Here is an 18,222-nt window from a genome sequence, read left to right on the forward strand (position 1 = left end):
ATAGAAAGTTGCCAAGATCGAAAACAGTGGGCTCCAGATTCAGAATCTGTCCAGGTCAGGCACAAGCTTTTACCAAGCTGCACTCCTGACTGTAGACAGACGCAGAGGTCAAGAGCTAAGGCCCCTAGACTGTTTTGTGGATCGATCTCCACAAACTTCAACCTTGAGGTCCCAGATGGTCCAGGTGGTGGGAGAGCTGAAACCGAAGGCTCTACGGACTTGCTCCCCTGGCTAGGTCCGTGAAGATCTGGGGTTCAACCTTGGTCCCCGCGCGCCCCCTGCTGGATACTGCCTGCAGAGTGCAGAGGTAAGGACCTTGAAGGAACTTTGCGAGAGGGCCTAGGCACCAAAGAGATCTCTGCCCAGGGCTTTTCAGTACTATCGTGGGGGACGGGCTTAACCAAAACCCTCGAGTTTTCTCTCAGTATGTCCAGCCTGCTCACCCATGAAAACACAACCGGCCCTCCTTACTCTAACGGTTTGGCCTGTTCGTGGCCCGTTGAGTTCCCAGAGCTCAGAATCCAACAGTGCACCATTCTCCTGTCAGTCAATCGGTGAGCATAGTTGCATCAGCAAGAAAGCGTCCATCATACATACCTTCCTGACCCTGACCAGAAGCGCCTTCTCTTGCAGGCCCGTCCCTGCCTGTCATAACTCTGCCAGAGGCCCCATTGTCCCTTCTGAGCGGACAAAGGAAGCATATTGGCCTTAGACTGGGCGAAGAGTGGGGTTAGAAAACTGAAGGAATAGGTGTCTGACTAAAGGTTTAGGACAGGTAATGTGTGCAGTATTCTGCCGCAACTGCTCAGTCATGTGCCCTTGTATTTTACTGCGGCACGTGGGTGAATTTGATGAACTTGCCAAGGAGCGGGGGAAGAGCTTCCAAGAACAAGATAGCCTGGTATCAGCAGCCTGCTTGGGAGACCTTCCCTCCAGCTGTGCTACATCCGGAAGCTCTGGAACGCACTGCCTCACACTTTACAGTGCCTGCAAGTTAACAAGTTAACACACGCACGCACGCACGCACGCACGCGCACGCACGCACGCACACATGCCTAGTGGGGCAGATGATTCCAGCAAGCATTTCAACTTTCCTTTCATAATTTCTTTCAGAAAGGTTACTCCCCCAGAGAAGCCAGGACCTGTTTCTACGCCATCACTTCTCTTTGCAGCACCGGACTCCATCACACACCGGCTATGGGGTCCTGGCTTAACCTCTCTGCATCTCTAAGAAATAAAAGACAGAGGATCCAGAGATGGGCCAGGGGTTAAGACCACTGGCTGCTCTTGCAGCAGACCTGGGTTGGATCCCAGCACCCCTATGACAGCTCACAGCTCTTTGTAACTCTTTGTGGCCTCCCCAGGCATCAGATGTAGGTGTGGCACACAGACAGATCCATGCAGCCATTCACCCCTCCTCATAAAATAAAAATAAATAAATCTGTAGAAAGATTATGAATGAGATAATTTCCTCATGAGGATTAAATGAGCCAAGACATTGCAAAGCACTCAGTCTGTGGAACCCGGTGCTTAGTGAGGCACATTTTCTCACCGACTGCTGGATAGAATCAGCCGCCATTGTTGTCTTACAGACTTGGGTCCAGATAAGAGGAACATGCTGGCACATGCATCCCTGGTGCTATGTCCTGCTTATCTCGCAGGGAGAAGAGCTTGGCTCTGCCTGGAGACATCTTTCTTCACCAGCTGTCCCCTCTGTAAGGAGTCAGAATTGCTATTATTCATACAGGTTTTTTGGTTTCATATCCTCAGCAGATTGTGGTGCATGTGGCTGCCACCAGCGTGCCTGCCTGGGAATCGAGACTTGCTGCTACAGCACCGGCAGAAGGTTTTTAATTAAAACCGCATTCTCTTTAAGTATTTATTGAGCTCCGGGACTGTAATTATTTTTTCTAGAGAGAAACAAAAGCAAGCCCACATCTGTGTATGAGGAGACTGTTGATTTCTGAGGAAAACAGCAACCTGTGGCAGGTAGCTGGAGGCAGTGGGGAGGGACTTCTGGAGTGGTTCAAACGAAGCCTGACATTATTAACAAACCAAGGTCTAGCCCACCAACACCTTCCTTCCAGGGCTTTCATTAAATTAGCTCGACATGCCGGCGTAGCCATGAAAATTAACAATGGCTCTTCTGGCAGGAGCTTGTGTAATTTGTCTGGGTGTGCATTTGAGTTGCTGATTTTGGGGAGTCCTTGGAAGGCACAGCACTCCTCATACATAGTGCCCTGCTCCACCAATGCAGGGCTGGCTCCCCAAGGAGAGGGCCCGGAGTGGCCAGTCTCCCCGTGGCAGGACTCAATGTGATCAAGATGGAGGAGGACGGTCCAGCAGGTAATTACGGCGTTTTTTACACTGAGCTAGATGGCCTGGGCCTCAGGAGCCACACGATGGAAGGACAGGATGTTTCCATGTAAGTTGTTCCCTAACTTTCACATGCGCCACTGTGACTAGCGTGCACACCCACATATACACAACATTTTTAGAATCTTAAAGAATTTAAGGGCTGAAGAGATTGCACAGAGGTTAAGAGTAGGACCTGAGTTCAATTCCCATTATCCACATAGGACAGATCATAACCAACCACACAGAACTGCAGCTCCAGGGAGAGCCGATGCCTTTGGGCTCTTGAGGTTGTTGGGTTTTTTTGTTTGTTTTGTTTAGTTTTGTTTTGTTTTGTTTTTTTCTTTTTCTTTTTTTCGGAGCTGGGGACCGAACCCAGGGCCTTGTGCTTGCTAGGCAAGCGCTCTACCACTGAGCTAAATCCCCAACCCCGAGGTTGTTGTTTAAAGTCTTAACTTGACTGGCATAAAAAAAAAAGTTAAGTAGGGGCTGAAGAGACAGCTCAGCACTTAAGAGGATGCCCTCTTATGGTGGGTCTGAAAACAGCCACAGTGTACTCATACACATAAAATAAATAAGTAAAACTCTTTTTTTTATGCTAAATGAATTTCAGCTTGGGAATAAGACAGCACCTCAAACAATTTGGAAAATGCCCCTGAATATACTTCTGCCACTAGGACTGTGTATTCATGCAAAGCGACGGTCTCAGCATTGGTGATTATAGATCAAATTGATGATCAATTCTGAGTGACACTGAAGAGGTTTTATCACCCGCAGTGTCAAATATTTGGCCAAGATTTAACTTTTGATGTGAAAATAAATAGGTGCACACATCTCATCTGCATGAAAGTCAATTCACTCCCATCTTTAATAATGACTAGATATACGTATACATGCATTGCTTTAAAATAGATTTCTTTCTGGTGCTATCAGGTTGATGTCTGGTTTGTGCTTCCATTGTGACTAGAAGGTTTCAGAAGCCGTGGGCTTGTGGACAGAAGACCGGTTTTGTATCCCAAAGCCATGCCTTTCTCTGTATTATATTGGTCACACAGTGATTTAGGATCCCCCATCTCTAAATCAATCCTGGCCAAGAAGATGGGGTGATCAATTTAGAGTAATAGAGTCTTGAGTCAATCCCAAATTGCCCCACAAGCAGGGATCCCCTTTCGTTAGCTGGAGATTTGCATCTTCAAAGAAAGCTGAGGTCAGAATGAATTGCAGTGTCTGACTATAGCTAGAATGAGCTGGAGTCAGTTTTTACACGGAGATGAGGCTGGTCTGTCCATTCCGTGACCAGTGTCAGGACTCAGGCAGGGGTCTCACTCAGGGCAGTGTGTGTAACTTGCCGGGCATACCAACCAGAAGATCCTCTGCTTTCACAGAATTCCTGAAAGGATGGATGAGTCTGTTCTAGGAAATGCCTGTGCTGGGATCCAAAGCTATTTTGGTAGCAGCAGACACTGTATATTTATGAGCAGGATATGTTTATGAGCTCAAAGATGTTCCTGCATGACTTTACATCCTGAGCTTGTCACCCGTCCATGGTAGAAAAAAGAGGCATTACACCATTGGCTGACAAACAAGAGGAAGAAGACACCAGTGGTCACAAGAAGAACCTAGAGGAAGTAGAAAGTCATGAGGATGTTACTGGGTTTGACTTGCCACTCCTAGCTACTGTCCCTTCTGGGTTTCCATTCTTCTGGTTGTTTAGCTGACCTTTGCTTTTGTTTGAAAGAGTCTCATGTGGTCCAGGCTGGCTGCAGTGGTTTGAATCAGATGCCCGCCCTATCCCCCAAGTCTCAGGCATTTGATTACTTGATCTCTGATTGGTGGCTATTTGGGGGAGAATTAGGAGATGTGGCCTTATTAGAGGAAGTATGCCACTGGGGGCTATGCTTTGAGATTTCAAAAAGACTCACTCCATTCCCAGTGTCCTCTCTGTTTCTTCCTTGCCGTTCAAGGTGTGACCTCTGAGCTTCTGTCCATTCCTCTGCCACCACCAGTCTGCCACCATGGATGCTAATTCTCAAAATGAAGCCTTGAACACATGCTGGACCCTGACCAAGGAACTTTCTGGTCCCCTATGACTTGCTGGAGTCCCTCACACCTATGTTGAAAATACAGCCATGCCTATCTCAGTCACCCACTGTCACCACTGCCTGATGACCAAGCTGAGACAGTCTCTAAAGATCAGGCTTGTCTGGACACACGGCTCCAGGAAGCAGAGGCTGTGAGCTGGACGCGCATGTGGCCCCCTATATAAATTCCCTTCCATCCCCTCCTATATAAACTCCAAGCATCCTCATCCCCCTTCCCAGGGACCCCTTCTCCCACCAGAAAGTGCCAGCCCCTTACTGTTGAAAGAAATATCTGTGAGGTCAAGACCCACGGCCTTTCTATGTTGCCTCAGAAATCTAACATGATCCCTTCGGAACCTAAGGCCAAAATAAGCTGTTTATTCTCTTGCCTTGGTTATAGTGTTTTATTACAGATAAAAAACTAATTAAGACTCGACCTCAAATTTTATACAAGGATTTTAACTCTTTTTTTTTTTTTTTTTTTTTTTTTGAGACAGTGTTTCTCTGTGTAGCCCTGGCTGTCCTGGTGCTCATTCAGTAAACCAGGCTGGCCTCCCAAGTTTTGGGATTAAAGACACACCATCTGGCAAATTTTATATTAAGTTAAGGATGACATTGGATTTCTGACCCCCCTCCCTCTGCTTCCTGGAGGGCCATGATTACGCTTGTTTAGGTAGGTGCTGGGGATCAAACCTGGAACTTTGTGCTTGCTAGGCAAAGCAAGTGAACTATACTCCCAGTCCTTGGTCACTTACTCTCCTCGGGAGAGATAGAGTACCGCAGCTGTAAACATTGAATCCTTATGAAGTTTAGCTGGCTCTGTTCAAAATTGTTATTTGTAGGCCCTAGAAAGGATTTTTTTTTCTGAGATAGACTGAGATAACCCCAAGATAGTGTGTCTCAATGGGGTAGATGGTAGCAGGAGAGCAAATGGTATGCTTGCATAGCAGCCCGGCCTCTGCACTTAATTTCCCATTACCCAATCTTCCTATATGAACTCCAAGTGTCCCCTTTACTTTTTGAGGGCCCCTCTTTCCCCAGAAGAATGTCTGCCCTTCACTGTTTTGAAATAAACGGTCTCTTCTGTAGAGGTCAGACTGGTCTCTTCTACCTTCAGTCTCTTTATGCTACCTCAGAAATCTAACAAGGAAAGTGGACCAGATGCACCCAGGGTCCTTTAAGTGCCACCATTACTGAGATCTGTTTCTGGGATGCTGTAACCTTAGGAGCAACTGGTTTTCAGATTGAGTTGGACTTCTTAGGCAGGCTGTTATAGCAATAAGGTTGTCCTGAGCAAACCCAAAGTCTCCTATCCCTTCCCTCATGTCCTCAGCAGGGTCAGCCTTTCTCTTGACTTCTCATTGTAGCATGCTTTATCTCTTGAAGTCATTGGAACACTTGGACCTGGGGAGCTAATTCCACAACACCCCCCCCCACAAACACTGTACATTGCTCTATGGATATAGAGAGTCCCAAAGGCAGCGGGGGGGGGGGGACCACTCGTAGAGGTTCGAATCTGATCAGTGAATATTTGATTGGGACATCACCAAGGCAGGGGACACAGGGATGCCTCCTTCTGCTCAGCAGTTCACTGTTGCCTGGATCTTCACAGCACATAGAGAGGGGCTACAGTACACAGGGGCTCAGAGTTCTTCTCCTGTAGACTTCCCAAGGCAGGACCTGGGAGAGGGTCTCCCGCTCTATTCCTCAGCCTCAGAGCTCTTTCCTATCCTCTGGCCCCATTGAAGCTCAGAGCGGATGAAAGGATGGGACAACATCACATCCCTCTTGGTTCTCTTAGGCTCTTGATGTTCTCTTTACTCTTGGAGCTGGTTTTCTAGAAGCACCATTGTTGTTTTGTGTGCAGGTGGCTGGTTAAGGAATACTCCAGAAGAAAGCAGTAAAGGGGAAGAAGGGAGAGCAGGCGAGGAGGGAGTGAGGCAGTGGTGTGCATCCCAGAAAGCTCCCAGGCAGAACAACCCCTCAGAGCTCTTCCCACCTCCAGTCAAGGGGACCTGACTTCCAGGAAGTATGGCATCAGCATGGGCTGAGGACTGCCAGGGGGTAGAAACTTGTATGCATTTTCCTCTCTGTGCCTGCACACAGTTCTAGTAGCTTGGAGAGACTGGGTAAGGCCTGGACCACCTTAGGGGATCAGGAGAGAGGGGGCATGAAGGGTACTGTGGAGCTGTGGTGACAGCCTGAAAGAGTCCCCAGTGTCACCAAGCATCATCGGAGGTCTGGGGTCCCCTATCTCTGGTTCATGTCCTATAGTAGAGGAGGGGAGACATCGGAGGGAGAGACAGCAAAGGAGGCTAGAAGAGGCACAGCATATGGTGGCTCTGAGTCACCTGGTCTCCAGGGCCAGTCCACATCAGAGATATGCTGAGCTTTGTGGCAAAGTGTAAGCCCTCTACTTGGGAGACCCTGTACAGATGAGGCCTTTGCAGGGGTGAGGAAAGGTGCCTCTGAAGGGGAGACTGGTAGCCTTTCTTAAGGTCCCCACATCAACCCTCCAGAGTTCAAGAGCATCAGGACAGGAGACATGATCACAGCCACCAAGAAAGACAGTTAAACTCTCCCGTTGGAGACCTAGAAGGAAGGAAGGAAGGAAGGAAGGAAGGAAGGAAGGAAGGAAAGAGGAAGGAAGGAAGGAAGGAAGGAAGGAAGGAAAGAAGGTAGGCAGGAAGGCTTCACAGACCACCCCAGTTCTACAACCAGGCTAGGTCAGCTCCAGTGGTTTCATCCTGGGGATGACTAAGCATGGTTCACCATCAGGGAAGATCAAGGCTTCACAGGTTGAGCTTCCTGCTGAACCCCTGTGAAGCTTTGGGGAAATCTCTCTCCCTTCTCAGACTCAGTTTCCCCATCTTGTGCTAAGTATTCCTCCTATCTTTTGACCTGAACAGAGTCACTCTTTCCCCAGGTCAGTCTCTACAAAAATCCAAGTTGAGGAGAGTCCCTCAGTCTAGACCCTCCCCAAGAGACAACTTGTCCCCAGGCACAGCCCATTTTCAAACACCCCAAATGAGCCTTTCTGGAAAGACAGCAAAGGGGAAACTCCCGTGTAGCCATTGTGTGAGGATTTGAGCCTCATCTCCCTCAGTCCTTATCTCCAGACCCAGCTGCAAACTTGATGTATTTATTTGCTCTGATGTGTGTAAGGGGGCGGGGCTCTATCCAACCCACAAGTCTGCGGCACTGTGAGAAAGTGACCTTCCTACAGATGGCTGTCTACTAACCAGGCGGGGGTCAGAAGGAGGCGGGGACTGCTATAAATCCCTTCAGCCTGCCACCCAGGAGGTGACCCCATCAAGGTAAAGGACATCGTTGAGGGGGCTTGGAAAGGTGGGATAGAACCTAAATTCAGAATGGACTGGAATCAGGCAAGAGGGGACAATAAGAAGAGGAGGAATAAGAGAGTGGAGGGTATTAGGGGCAAAAGCCTGTTCTGGGAGGCAATGTCAGCACACAGGCTGACCCTATTGAGAAGAGAGATGGATTCTCATTGTGTGTGTTCTTTAGCTGATTGGCTAAAGGTTAGTGCTTGCTTAATTCTTAGGAGTTATATTTTTAGTTTATTATCACCCTTAATTTGCAATGAGTGCAGTTTTAGATAATCAGGTAAACAACCTTTTTTTTCCTGGTCTCAGCACGCTGGTCTTACTGGCTGGCTCTTCGGAAATTCTCTATGCTTAGCTAGCTGGTTTTTGTAATCAATCTGGCTATCAAGCTGAGGATATTTATAAGATGTATGAATTGCATTGTACTCTAGGTAGTTGGTCCAAGAGAGAATTCCTCTGAGCTGAGTTTAAGGAAGTTTCCCCAAGCCAAGACTGAAGGAATTTTCCCCCTCACTTGACAACAATCATTTTTTATGGTTGGATAGAGACTTTCAAATTTCGCGCGCGCGCACGGTGTGTGAATGATGGGGGAGAGTGAGTGGAAATTCTAGATCCTTCTCTTCACAGGCATCTTTGTCATTCAGGCCCAGTGGATCTGGAGCTGACATCTGGGTTCAGAGACACAAGCTAATGATGGTCCTGCCTACCATTCTGGAGCCCCAGCTTTTGTGTGATCCCAGCCTCAGCATGGCCCTCCTGTATGACTAGGACTGTGACTACTCTGAGGGGGAATGTATCCTCAGAGATCTCACCCATATCGTCTTTCATTGCTTTCCATATGTCCCCACCCGACAGCAGGCTCAGCACTCACGCCATGACCAGCTCCAACTTGCACTGTGACTGGAGGTGGGGCCTCTCCAGAAACTGTACATCCTCAACAATGGCAGCACCCCCACTCCCAGGGCAGGGAAACTATCCCTGGCGGACAGCTGACAACTTTACAGAAATCACCACTGTGATTTCTCACTCTCCAAACAGCTGCGTTGCATAGGTACAGCTGTGAACGAACGAAAACACTCCTTCTAGAGGTCACAAACCGAAAACGTCCCAGAGAAGGCCCCGGCATAACTGGCATTAACACACAAGTGGGAGGAATGTGAAAATAGGACCAAATTATTTCAAAAGATCCTTTAAGGAGTGGAGTAATATAACAAAAAGATATTGAGAGACACTGCCCTAAAATTCAAAAACATTAGGACAAGCTTGAGCAGTGGGTCAGGTTGAGGGAGACAGGAGCTTCGAGGGCCTCCATTTCTCGTCACCAGAGATTGGGCAATCAGGATGCCACTGTAAGGAGACAGGAAACTGCCCCCTCCTCACCCCAAGCTCAAGGTCAGATATCTGGTGGGGTGGCCTAGGCATCGGCTCCCTGTGGGGCCAATTCTTCTTCTGCCGGCATAGGCCAGAGAGCTGACCTTGAGCAAGATATTGGCTTTGCAGGTCCCTGTGTTCACTGGTAGGATGAAGATGACGGCGTGATGAAATAGTGTAGCTGGGAGGAGGCGTTGAAGCCACTTGCTCTGGTGGTGAAGTCATGTGGTCGGGCAGCAGTCTCCCTCCTAGTATGATAGCTGGGAGACTATGCACCAAGATGGCGCCTGATGTACTGACTCTTGCCCCCTAGAGAGATCGGCACATGGCTCAGTCTTTCCTGTGATTGGTGGACTTGGCCCCACTGGGGTTCAATGAGCTGCAGCAGAGGGCTTTCTAGATGCTTCTAAGAGCTGGTCCAAGAAATGGATAGGGCATTGGGGTGCCATGTGAACAGAAGTTCCTCAGAAGCTTCAGGGACTCACTCCTTCATTGCTAACGCTACAACTGAAGAGTAAAGAGTGAGTGGCCCGGATTTTCCCAGGATTCCTGATCTTCCCTGTAGACGCGACCCTGAGTCTAATCTAACCCCACACCTTACCATTTACCCTCAGCTGAACCCACGCACCCCACCCCAGTTCTAACCTGGGCCCTAACCTGGCTCAGCTTTCACTCTCCCATGGTCCTCGTCCTAATTTTACTGATTATCCAACATTTCCCAAACGCTTCCACATTTACAGGTTTGCTGTGCCTGTGTCCCTGCTGGGCTTACAGTTACTTAACGGTGATGATAAGCAGGTCTTTGTAGAATTCCAAATTAGTGGCATTCTGAGCTACTGTACCTCAGAAATCAGCGAGATTGGTAAAATTGTTCTTGATAGGTGTTCAAATAAATATAAAGAGTTCAACGTTTGAAAATTGTTCTCCATGGGTCAGCTACCTAAAGCTGTCTCCTATAGTGCCAGAAGAATGCCCAACACATTACAAAGGGCTGGGATACAATATGTCTAGGCCACCAACCCCAGCAGAGCTGTGCACAATGGTCTGACAAACCTCTAGTCAGACATGTGGGCTGTGGCGCCCTCTGCTGACAGAAGCTGGGAGTAGTGTAAGCTTGGCGCATCTTCTACCTGGGATGGTTCAGAGTCCTGACTTAACGGCTAGAGTGCCACAGCCAGGGAGTCCACACTAATTAGCTGTGCCCTTAATAGAGAGAAAAAAAAGAGGCAGAAACCCGGAATGCGGGGGAACCAGACAAACCTAGGGTGTTGACAGGGACCGTCTCAGAAGACCTAGGGGATCTGCTGAGAGGGACAGGATCAAGGTTAAACTTTGAAGGTGAAATGGAGTATGGTCCAGGGTGGCAGAGCAGGCACCTCAGTAGCATTCGGTGTAGTGCAGGATAGGGAAACATGGTTGGGGATAGACTAAAGCAGACCTTCAAGGGACATCCACAAGGGCATGAGCTAGCCTTTGTTCCCAAAAGAGAGGCTGGGGCAGGAATGAGCCAAGCAGCCCCTGGAAGCCTGACCTTACTTCAGGTCCTTGTCCCACTGGGTATGTCAGGAACACAGAGCTGCTCCCTTACTATGATGTAGTGGTGCCTGACTCTTGGCTCGCTCCCATAGATCTAGATGCCTCCCCCGTGCCCCAACACAGTGTGTCATATTGTTACAGTGCTAAGACTTGGTGTTCGTTTTCTTAAAACGTGGTAACTCTCATCTTATTTGTCTATAAAATAAGACCTTAAGTCACATGCACTACTCTTCTTTTTAATTCCAGCAAAGATCTCATGAAGTAAAAATATAACATACATTACCTCACTTTACAGAGGAGCTGCCTGAGGACCAGGGAGTTAGGAGTACCAGATCAGGGCCACAATCTACCAAAAACTGAATCCCAACTCCCAGACCAAATAAGGTGTTGGTTGCTGTGTCTGTGGGTAAATCTTGACAAAAATGTAAAATGTGGCACACGCAGCTAAACTTCGATATATTTTGGTCGAAAGGTCAAGCTGAGAGACTAAAGCTCTGGAAGTGGAACTTGGGCATCTGGGACAGGAAGTGAGTACATTGGTGCTGAACAAGCCTGGCAGCTTACCCAGCCCAGGAACTGATCCCCTAGTATGCTGTGCACTGAAGCTTTGAAAGTTGTGAGCTAAGCTCCATCCAGGATATCAAAGACAACAGAGGGACCACACATTGCCAATTTCCTACGCTGCTCCTCACTTTCAATTTATCGGATTTTATTGCCAGCTCTAGAAACTTGAAAACGGGGGAGGCCAGCAGCGAAGTGCCTGCAGGTCCTGGTCTCTGGTTCGTGCCTCCTTTGGGAGGCAATCCTTGAAGTTGATGCCTCTCCCTTTTGGAAGCCACCCTGAGGGAAGTCCACCTAGGCTTCCCTACTTGAAATAGAGGATTCATGTCCTTAGCTCTGAACAAGGAGATGCTCAGCTCTGCCAGACTCTGAAAGACTTTTCCCAAAGCTGAGTTGGGCAATTACCTGCTCACCCATGCCTGGGAGAGCATTTTGTCCTCAGGAAAAAAGGCACTTCAAAGGCTCCTCTAGGGAAGGAGGGATGAGAAGAGCTAGGGTTTCAGGATTCACATGTTTACTAAAGGCTGTGACAGCAGTGACAGGGCGGGGCTTCCTTCTGTCACTAAGCTATCAGCAGCTGAAGACAAGCAACCTAGTGAGGCAGGGACTCAGTGGGCCCTGTTTAGTTCAGGGATAGGACAAGGGCAAGGTATAAGACACGGCCCCGCACTGCCTTGCCAGTACAGCCAGGCGAGGGTCTCAAACTCCTTTCCCCTCCCACCCTTATCCCCACACAGAACCAGAGCTCTAATGCATAGTTTCCAGAGTTCAGCCTTACTGTGGTAGGAATGAGCGTCTGCAGAATGCCTTAGAGCAGCAGTTCTCAACCTGCTGTTGACCCATCTGGGGGTCAAACAACCCTTTCATAGGGGTCGCATATCAGATGCTTTCATTACAGTTCATGGACAGTAGCAAAATTACAGTTATGAAGCAGCAACAAAATCATTTTATGGTTGGGGGCCACCGCAACCTGAGTATTAAAGGGTCAAAGCATTGGGAAGGTTGAGGAAACATCGCCTTAGAACACCCACAGGATGAGTCAGAGGTGTGGGCACGCAGACATCACCCATATGAAAGTGGAGGCCTCAAGATGCAAACACGGGCACTCTGGGCTACGTGGAAAACACCATAGGAGCAACCAAGAGTGGGTCAGGGTGAGGAGGACAGCAGCAGCAGTAGCAGCAGCAGCACAACAACCGCAGGGAACAACTGACCCCCACGATGGCCATGCGGCCAGGGACCAATGGCTCAAAATGAGAGCTGGGCTCCAAGTTACCTGTTGTCCCAGTGAACCTGCTGTCTGACCCTGAAAGTCCAGGATGGCAGGGCTGGCTGTGTGGGGGCTGAGATAACACCGCAGGTCAGCCAGCTCACCTCAGAGAACACTGGGGTTCTGGCCCTTTCCTAGTCATCCTCAATGTGCAAGGCCAGGGCCTTTCTCTGCTGCCCTTAGGGGGATGGTCTGAGGCAGCAGTCATGCTCAGAATTGAGCATGCAGAACCACCCAGAGAACGTGTTAGCACTACAGGCCCTGCTCCAGAGATTCCGGAGACCTTCGGTAAAGCCCACGGGTTCGCCATCCCAAGCTTGAGGTGCCCGTGCTCCACAGATGCCCCTTGGAAGGGCTGAGTGCAGGGAGGAGTCTGGTGGCTTGATGAACCGAGGACTAAAAACGGGCATGGGTGGATCGACAGTTCCTGACTTTCTGCTGCTGCAAGGCCCCTTTAGAACAAAAGTACTTTAAGAAAAATAGAACTGAACGCAGTTGGCCTCTGGTCAGTTGGGGCTGAGAGAACCCAAATTCTCGAGGGCGATTTGGTTCGAAAGGCACTTTGAGTGCTCATGGGGCTGCTGGTATAGCGGTTGGTACCACCTTAAAGTATTGTCTGTGGGCTATCAGCAGGTCACTTGGGACACGGATTGAGCATCCAGGGAGAGCTGCAAGGCCACCCATGGTAGTGGTAGGTGGTGACTGGGGGCCTTGGGAGCCCAGAAATCATGCCTTCTTTATGCAACCCTTCCTGGTTCTGGCTTCTGAAAGGGAGATCTAGGCCCGGGGTACCTTTCATGTCCGCTGCAGGGACTTTAGAGAAAATTGAGTTTGGTCCCAGAGAAAGGACACCTGTTCTGAACTAAATGACGGGGACCTGGGAATGTAGTGAAGGGTGGGGCCTGGCTCAGAGACAGCCCTCCTTCTGTGCTGAGCGGCTAGGCCAGGCATCCCTTATTTTCAGCTCTGCCAGAGAGAGAAAGAGCAGTGCCTTCTGCCCCAGCAGGGATGTGCCCTTCCAACTGTCCATCCATGTAGGCACTCAGAGCCTGCAGGAATTGGGCAATCTGGGTGGAAGCTGATGATGGGGTGGTCTGCAGGCTCAGATAGTGGACATACTTCTTCAAGCCCTCTTGCCGGTTGCTGCGGTATGCGGTCAGCAATTCTAGGAAGCTCACATTGTGGAGGGCCAGCAGGCGGGCCTCAGGCTGGGGCAGGACCTGTGCCTGAATTAGGGGCTGCAGGGAAGCAAAGCACTGTAAGCTACTGAAGGAGTAGATATGCTGGGCCAGCTGCAGACCTGGGGAGACCTCAAGGAGGCAGCACAGATCTCTCATGGCCAGCACAGCAGCCAAGGCACTCCGTTCGCTCATGTTTCTCGCCAGGTAGGTCTTCGCTAGGTTCCTAAGTTTGAAGCTGCTGGCGCTGGGTATGCGTTCCTGGATGAGGGGCAACACAGCCAAGAACCCCGAGATGGCGTCCTGGAATTCCCACAGTTTGTTAATGTCGTTCAGGGCCTGGAAGAAGATGGGGAGTCCGGGCCCCCACAGCCTAGGACATGCCAAGAGGGGACGGTGCATGGAGTTGAGGAAGCTGAGGAAGTGCTGCAGCCCGGACTCCAGGGAGACGGCCTTAGAGTAGACGCTGAAGGCCTCGGGCTGGATGAGCACACGGAACTTGCTTTCCCGGTTCACCGCAGCCAGTTGGCTAATTTTCTGGGCTAGGCAGGAAAGAAGGGTAGGGTGAGGTTTCAGGGTTCAGGAGGGTTCACTGAGGTGGGTGCAAGGGATCGGGGCTGCTGACTCGTTGTCTAGAAATCCCACCTGGAAGCCTGCTGGCAGGAACCAAGTATCTTCCATATGTAGCCCTTGCCTGGCTCTGATGGGGGTTGGGGGGCTCACCTGTCCCACAGCTGGCTTTTCCTATTTCTCCTGCCCTGGAGTTTGCCCAACCTTTAGAGTTCTGCCCATTTTCTATTTCCTCAACCTCCACCTCTCACAGAGACCCCACAGTGTTTCTTATCGGCCTTCTATTCTGTTCCCACCTCCAACCCCATCTGTCCCTGCTGGATTGGAGCCCTGGGCTGCACCCCTTAAAAGCATGGCCCAGAGTCTCCTCCTGAAACCCAAAGATGGTTTTTCTGTGCTAAATATCTAATGATTCTGGCTGGCTGGGCTACTCCCAATACCGGGCCCATAACTGCTGACCAGAGTAAAGGGCCAAAGCTGAGAGGCCAGACAGAGAGGAAGACTAGGGACTTCCAGAAGGAGTCACAACTCTCTGTGACCTGGGTTATTCAGGCCTCCTTATGTATCTGCTGGTGGGCTGGGCCCTGTTCTGGGAAATGTGTGTTTATAGCCAAAAGTCAAGAGTGGATTACTTGTCAACAATGGCCTATCCACTGTTCCTGGTCTCTCCACAAAGGTTTTTTCAGAGGTGAATCTGTGGAGTTATATTTCTCCCTCCCATGTCCAGGTTCCATTGCAGATATGGCAACACTTGGCATCCCAGTTCTGTCCACCTGGCTGTCATTGCTGACTAGGGGATGGCTGGAGCCTTAGACGTGGTTCTACCTGTCTTTTCCCTGGGGACTCAGAGACTAAGCTAAGAAGAGGCAGGTTAGGTCTCAGGGAACCCACTTTCATTATCAATCTTGAGGTCGAAGAAAACCAGGGTCCTGTCTTCTAAGTGGGGTTCAGCAAGGCTCTCATCCAAGGCCTTGAGGGAATTGGGGCCCTCCAGCTGGATGCTACTGGACTCACTGCTGCTGTCGTCCAGCTCGTGGGAGGGCTGCAACACAAAGAAGCCAACAGGTTAGGAGTTCAGAGGCCTTGAAGGTCCAAGGCTAGGTGAGTCTGCGCTCTGGAGCAAGTGTGCACACAGGTAGCTGTGGGGATGTTACCTGCTAGCACAGTCGGAGCCTCTCTGTGCACAGGAGAGGGCAGACTAGTGGGAATGCACAACTGTGTATGCAGGTGTGAACTGAATGTGTCCCATGTAAGTAAGGGTCACACACATGAGCCAGGGCACACAGCTTAGGAAGGGAGGTATGAAAGGGTAAGACCATGCTGGGGAACATGAATGTATACAGGTGTGTACGTGAGAGGTATGAATCTATAAACTGTTGACACAAGTTCGTGAAAGTGTGAGATGGGGTGGGACGGGACATGTTGTGCCTGCTTGCAGAGGCTCAGGGAAGGGGCCAATGACTCTGGTGGGCAAGGCCTGAGATATCTGCTACTAATTTCATCTCTCTGAGAAGACTCAGAAGAAACTAACAGCACAAATGGAGACAAGAGAAAGGGGCCTCATCAGCAACCCCAGGTGATTCTTTGGAAAGGGGAGGAGCCTATCTTTCCTTGTCCTCAAAGACAGCCTGACCCATGACATCTTACATTACAGGGAAGGCAAGGGTTGCTTGGCCTCTTGAAGTCCACATCTAGGTGGGCACACATCCCCTGCCTGGGAGACGACCCTGGAGGGAGTAGCTCAGAGACTCAGATCCTTGAGTTATTCCTATCTCAGCTGTACAAGGAGGACTGGAGCTCTGGGACCCACCCCAGGCTTCCAATCAGGCCCTGCTCTCCAGCATCCAGGATGTCCTGGCTGGAACAGCATTTCAAAACCCTCAAGGATGGGAAGGGTGCTCTCTAACTGAGATTTTCCCAAGGAGCAGGGTTGGGGTGGGGATTGGCTACAGACAGGGTAGACCTCTGAGGATAACTAACAGAGTTACTTATCAGCATAGCGGATGAGTGTCCTACGAACTCCACTTCTGGATATTAGCCATGGCCCACGAGGAAGAGAAGGCCAGTGTCACTGGCCCAGCTGGGGAAAAGCCCAGATCAGGCCCCAGGTCTATCTTCTATAGATTGCTCTGGTTGTCAATGGGGCTATGACCCAGGGCTGTGGCTTCTGCAGAACGCCTCTGGCTGCAGAGAAAGTTAACATCCCTGCTGCCCTAACTGTGTTTTTTGTTAACTTGACACAAGCTGGAGTTATCTTATAAGGGGGAGCCACAATGTAGGAGAATGCCTCCCTTCTTAACTAGTGATTGATATAGAGGGGGCAAAGCCCACTGTGCGCGGTGCCATCCCTGGGCAGATGGTCCTTTGGTGTATAAGAAAGCAGGATGAGCAAGCCAGGAGGAGCAGTAAGCCAGCAAAAAGTCCTCTTCCATAGATTCTGAATCAGTTCCTGCCTTGAGTTCCTGTCCTGACTTCCCTGGACGACGAACTACAAGCTGTAACCTGAAATAAGTGGCCACAGCATTTATCACCCACCCTTCCAAAACACTTGCTTTCCACAAGCCGTCAGCCAAGAGAAGTCATGCTGCTCCCTAGAAAACTAACCATGGCTGGGCTTTCCTAAAGGAGGCTGCTTTTCATTCAACTTACACCAACTTCCTCCCAGCCTATCTTCACCCAGACTCTTCTCATTGCTTCTCCTTCCCTGTGAGGACCTTTCTGAAGGCATCGTCCTGGTTGCGAGCTGAGAGCAGTAGACTGTTCTTCCCCATGGGAGAATTCTGGTCATTTTCTGTCTGTGGCCTCCTCCAGGGTCCGTACTATCATTCTGGGTTTCTGTCATTAGACTCTCAGTGCCTGTCCTCAGACTTGGACTGGTAGGCAGAGCTGAGCCACCCTGACTATGTCCTTCTCTGGTCTAGGTTCACCCTTGCCAGAGGCTGAAGAGCTGCCTCACTGGCCTAGTCAATTCTTCTACCAGTGACATGACACAGGGCCTGCGTCTTCCTTGGTCTTCCTTCTCACTCATTGCAAAAGCTCCTTTGTGGCCCTTACTCACATTATACAAAAGCCCCTTTGTGGCCCAGGGGCTTCCACCTGACTCTGCTTCTGACCATGTCCCTTCAGGCCTTGAAAGCAGTCTTCAGAGCAAGACACCTGGAGCACCACACGCTCTACCTTCTGACTACTGCCTCCATCGTCACACCACATCCCTTACAGCGGGGGAACCTTCTCTGAGGGAACCTGTGGGTGCGACCCTAACAGGATGCCCCCTTTCCTTCTTTGAACTGTGGTTGGAGGAAAGGCAGGTCTTTTAGCCTGGACATAACCCCCACCCCTTGCCCTGCCCCCAGGAACTGCCAAGCACTGTGGCAGAGGCCGGTCTCACTGCAACACCATGCACTTAAGCTAGACAGCTGTAAACTCCTTATTCACCCCTTCTCTTAAATCTGAAACCAGCTTGGGAGTAATGCAGCATTTAAGCAAGACATTTCTAAAGACGAGAGTCTACAGGAAGGGTGCACAGGGCGTCTGGATTAGCATCTTACCCTCCAGAAGCCTTCACTTCTCCATTTTATTCCAAATATCAGAATAGCTGGGTGTGGAGAAGGAGAGAGGGAGAGAAGAAAGGAAGGAGGGAGGAAGAACAGACGGAGAGAAGAAAGGAAAAGAGAGACTGAAAATGGGAAAGAGAAGTGGAGGCAGAAGAGAACAGGGCTGAGAAAAGAGAATTCTCAGGCAGGCAGGGGTGGGACCAGCAAAGAGAAGGCCAAAGAATTAAACAACAACAACAACAACAACAACAACAACAACACACACACACACACACACACAAACAAACTGTGGAGTGAGATTATGAGAGACCAAGGAATGGGATGGGGCACTTATGTGTCATGGTGGGCCATAAGATACCTTCTCATCCCCTCTCATCCCTTCTCTTCTCTTCTCTTCCCTTC

General features: G+C 49.9%; 1 protein-coding gene and 1 long non-coding RNA gene across 4 annotated transcripts in view; one reads left to right on the top strand and one right to left on the bottom strand.

Annotated features, from left to right (window-relative positions):
- Positions 1-10: 10 nt before the first annotated feature.
- On the top strand, positions 11-1,455 carry LOC134480059 (uncharacterized). Its single transcript, XR_010054192.1, has 2 exons — positions 11-307; positions 1,114-1,455. It is a non-coding gene; the product is annotated as an uncharacterized LOC134480059 (long non-coding RNA).
- Positions 1,456-10,843: 9,388 nt separating this feature from the next.
- Positions 10,844-18,222, bottom strand: part of Pml (PML nuclear body scaffold) — a 34,638-nt gene continuing 27,259 nt past the window's right edge. The window contains exons 8-9 of one of the 3 annotated variants that reach the window (NM_001427305.1): positions 15,158-15,308; positions 10,844-14,238 (exon numbers count right to left, since the gene is read on the bottom strand). In NM_001427305.1, coding sequence (NP_001414234.1) covers positions 13,457-14,238; positions 15,158-15,308 — 933 coding nt within the window. In that variant the 3' untranslated portion in view covers positions 10,844-13,456. The remainder of the gene's footprint in view (positions 14,239-15,157; positions 15,309-18,222) is intronic. The other 2 variants (XM_063265489.1, XM_063265491.1) reach the window with 2 other exon arrangements.

Source organism: Rattus norvegicus, chromosome 8 (assembly GCF_036323735.1).
Source record: "Rattus norvegicus strain BN/NHsdMcwi chromosome 8, GRCr8, whole genome shotgun sequence".
NCBI classification, from domain to species: domain Eukaryota; kingdom Metazoa; phylum Chordata; class Mammalia; order Rodentia; family Muridae; genus Rattus; species Rattus norvegicus.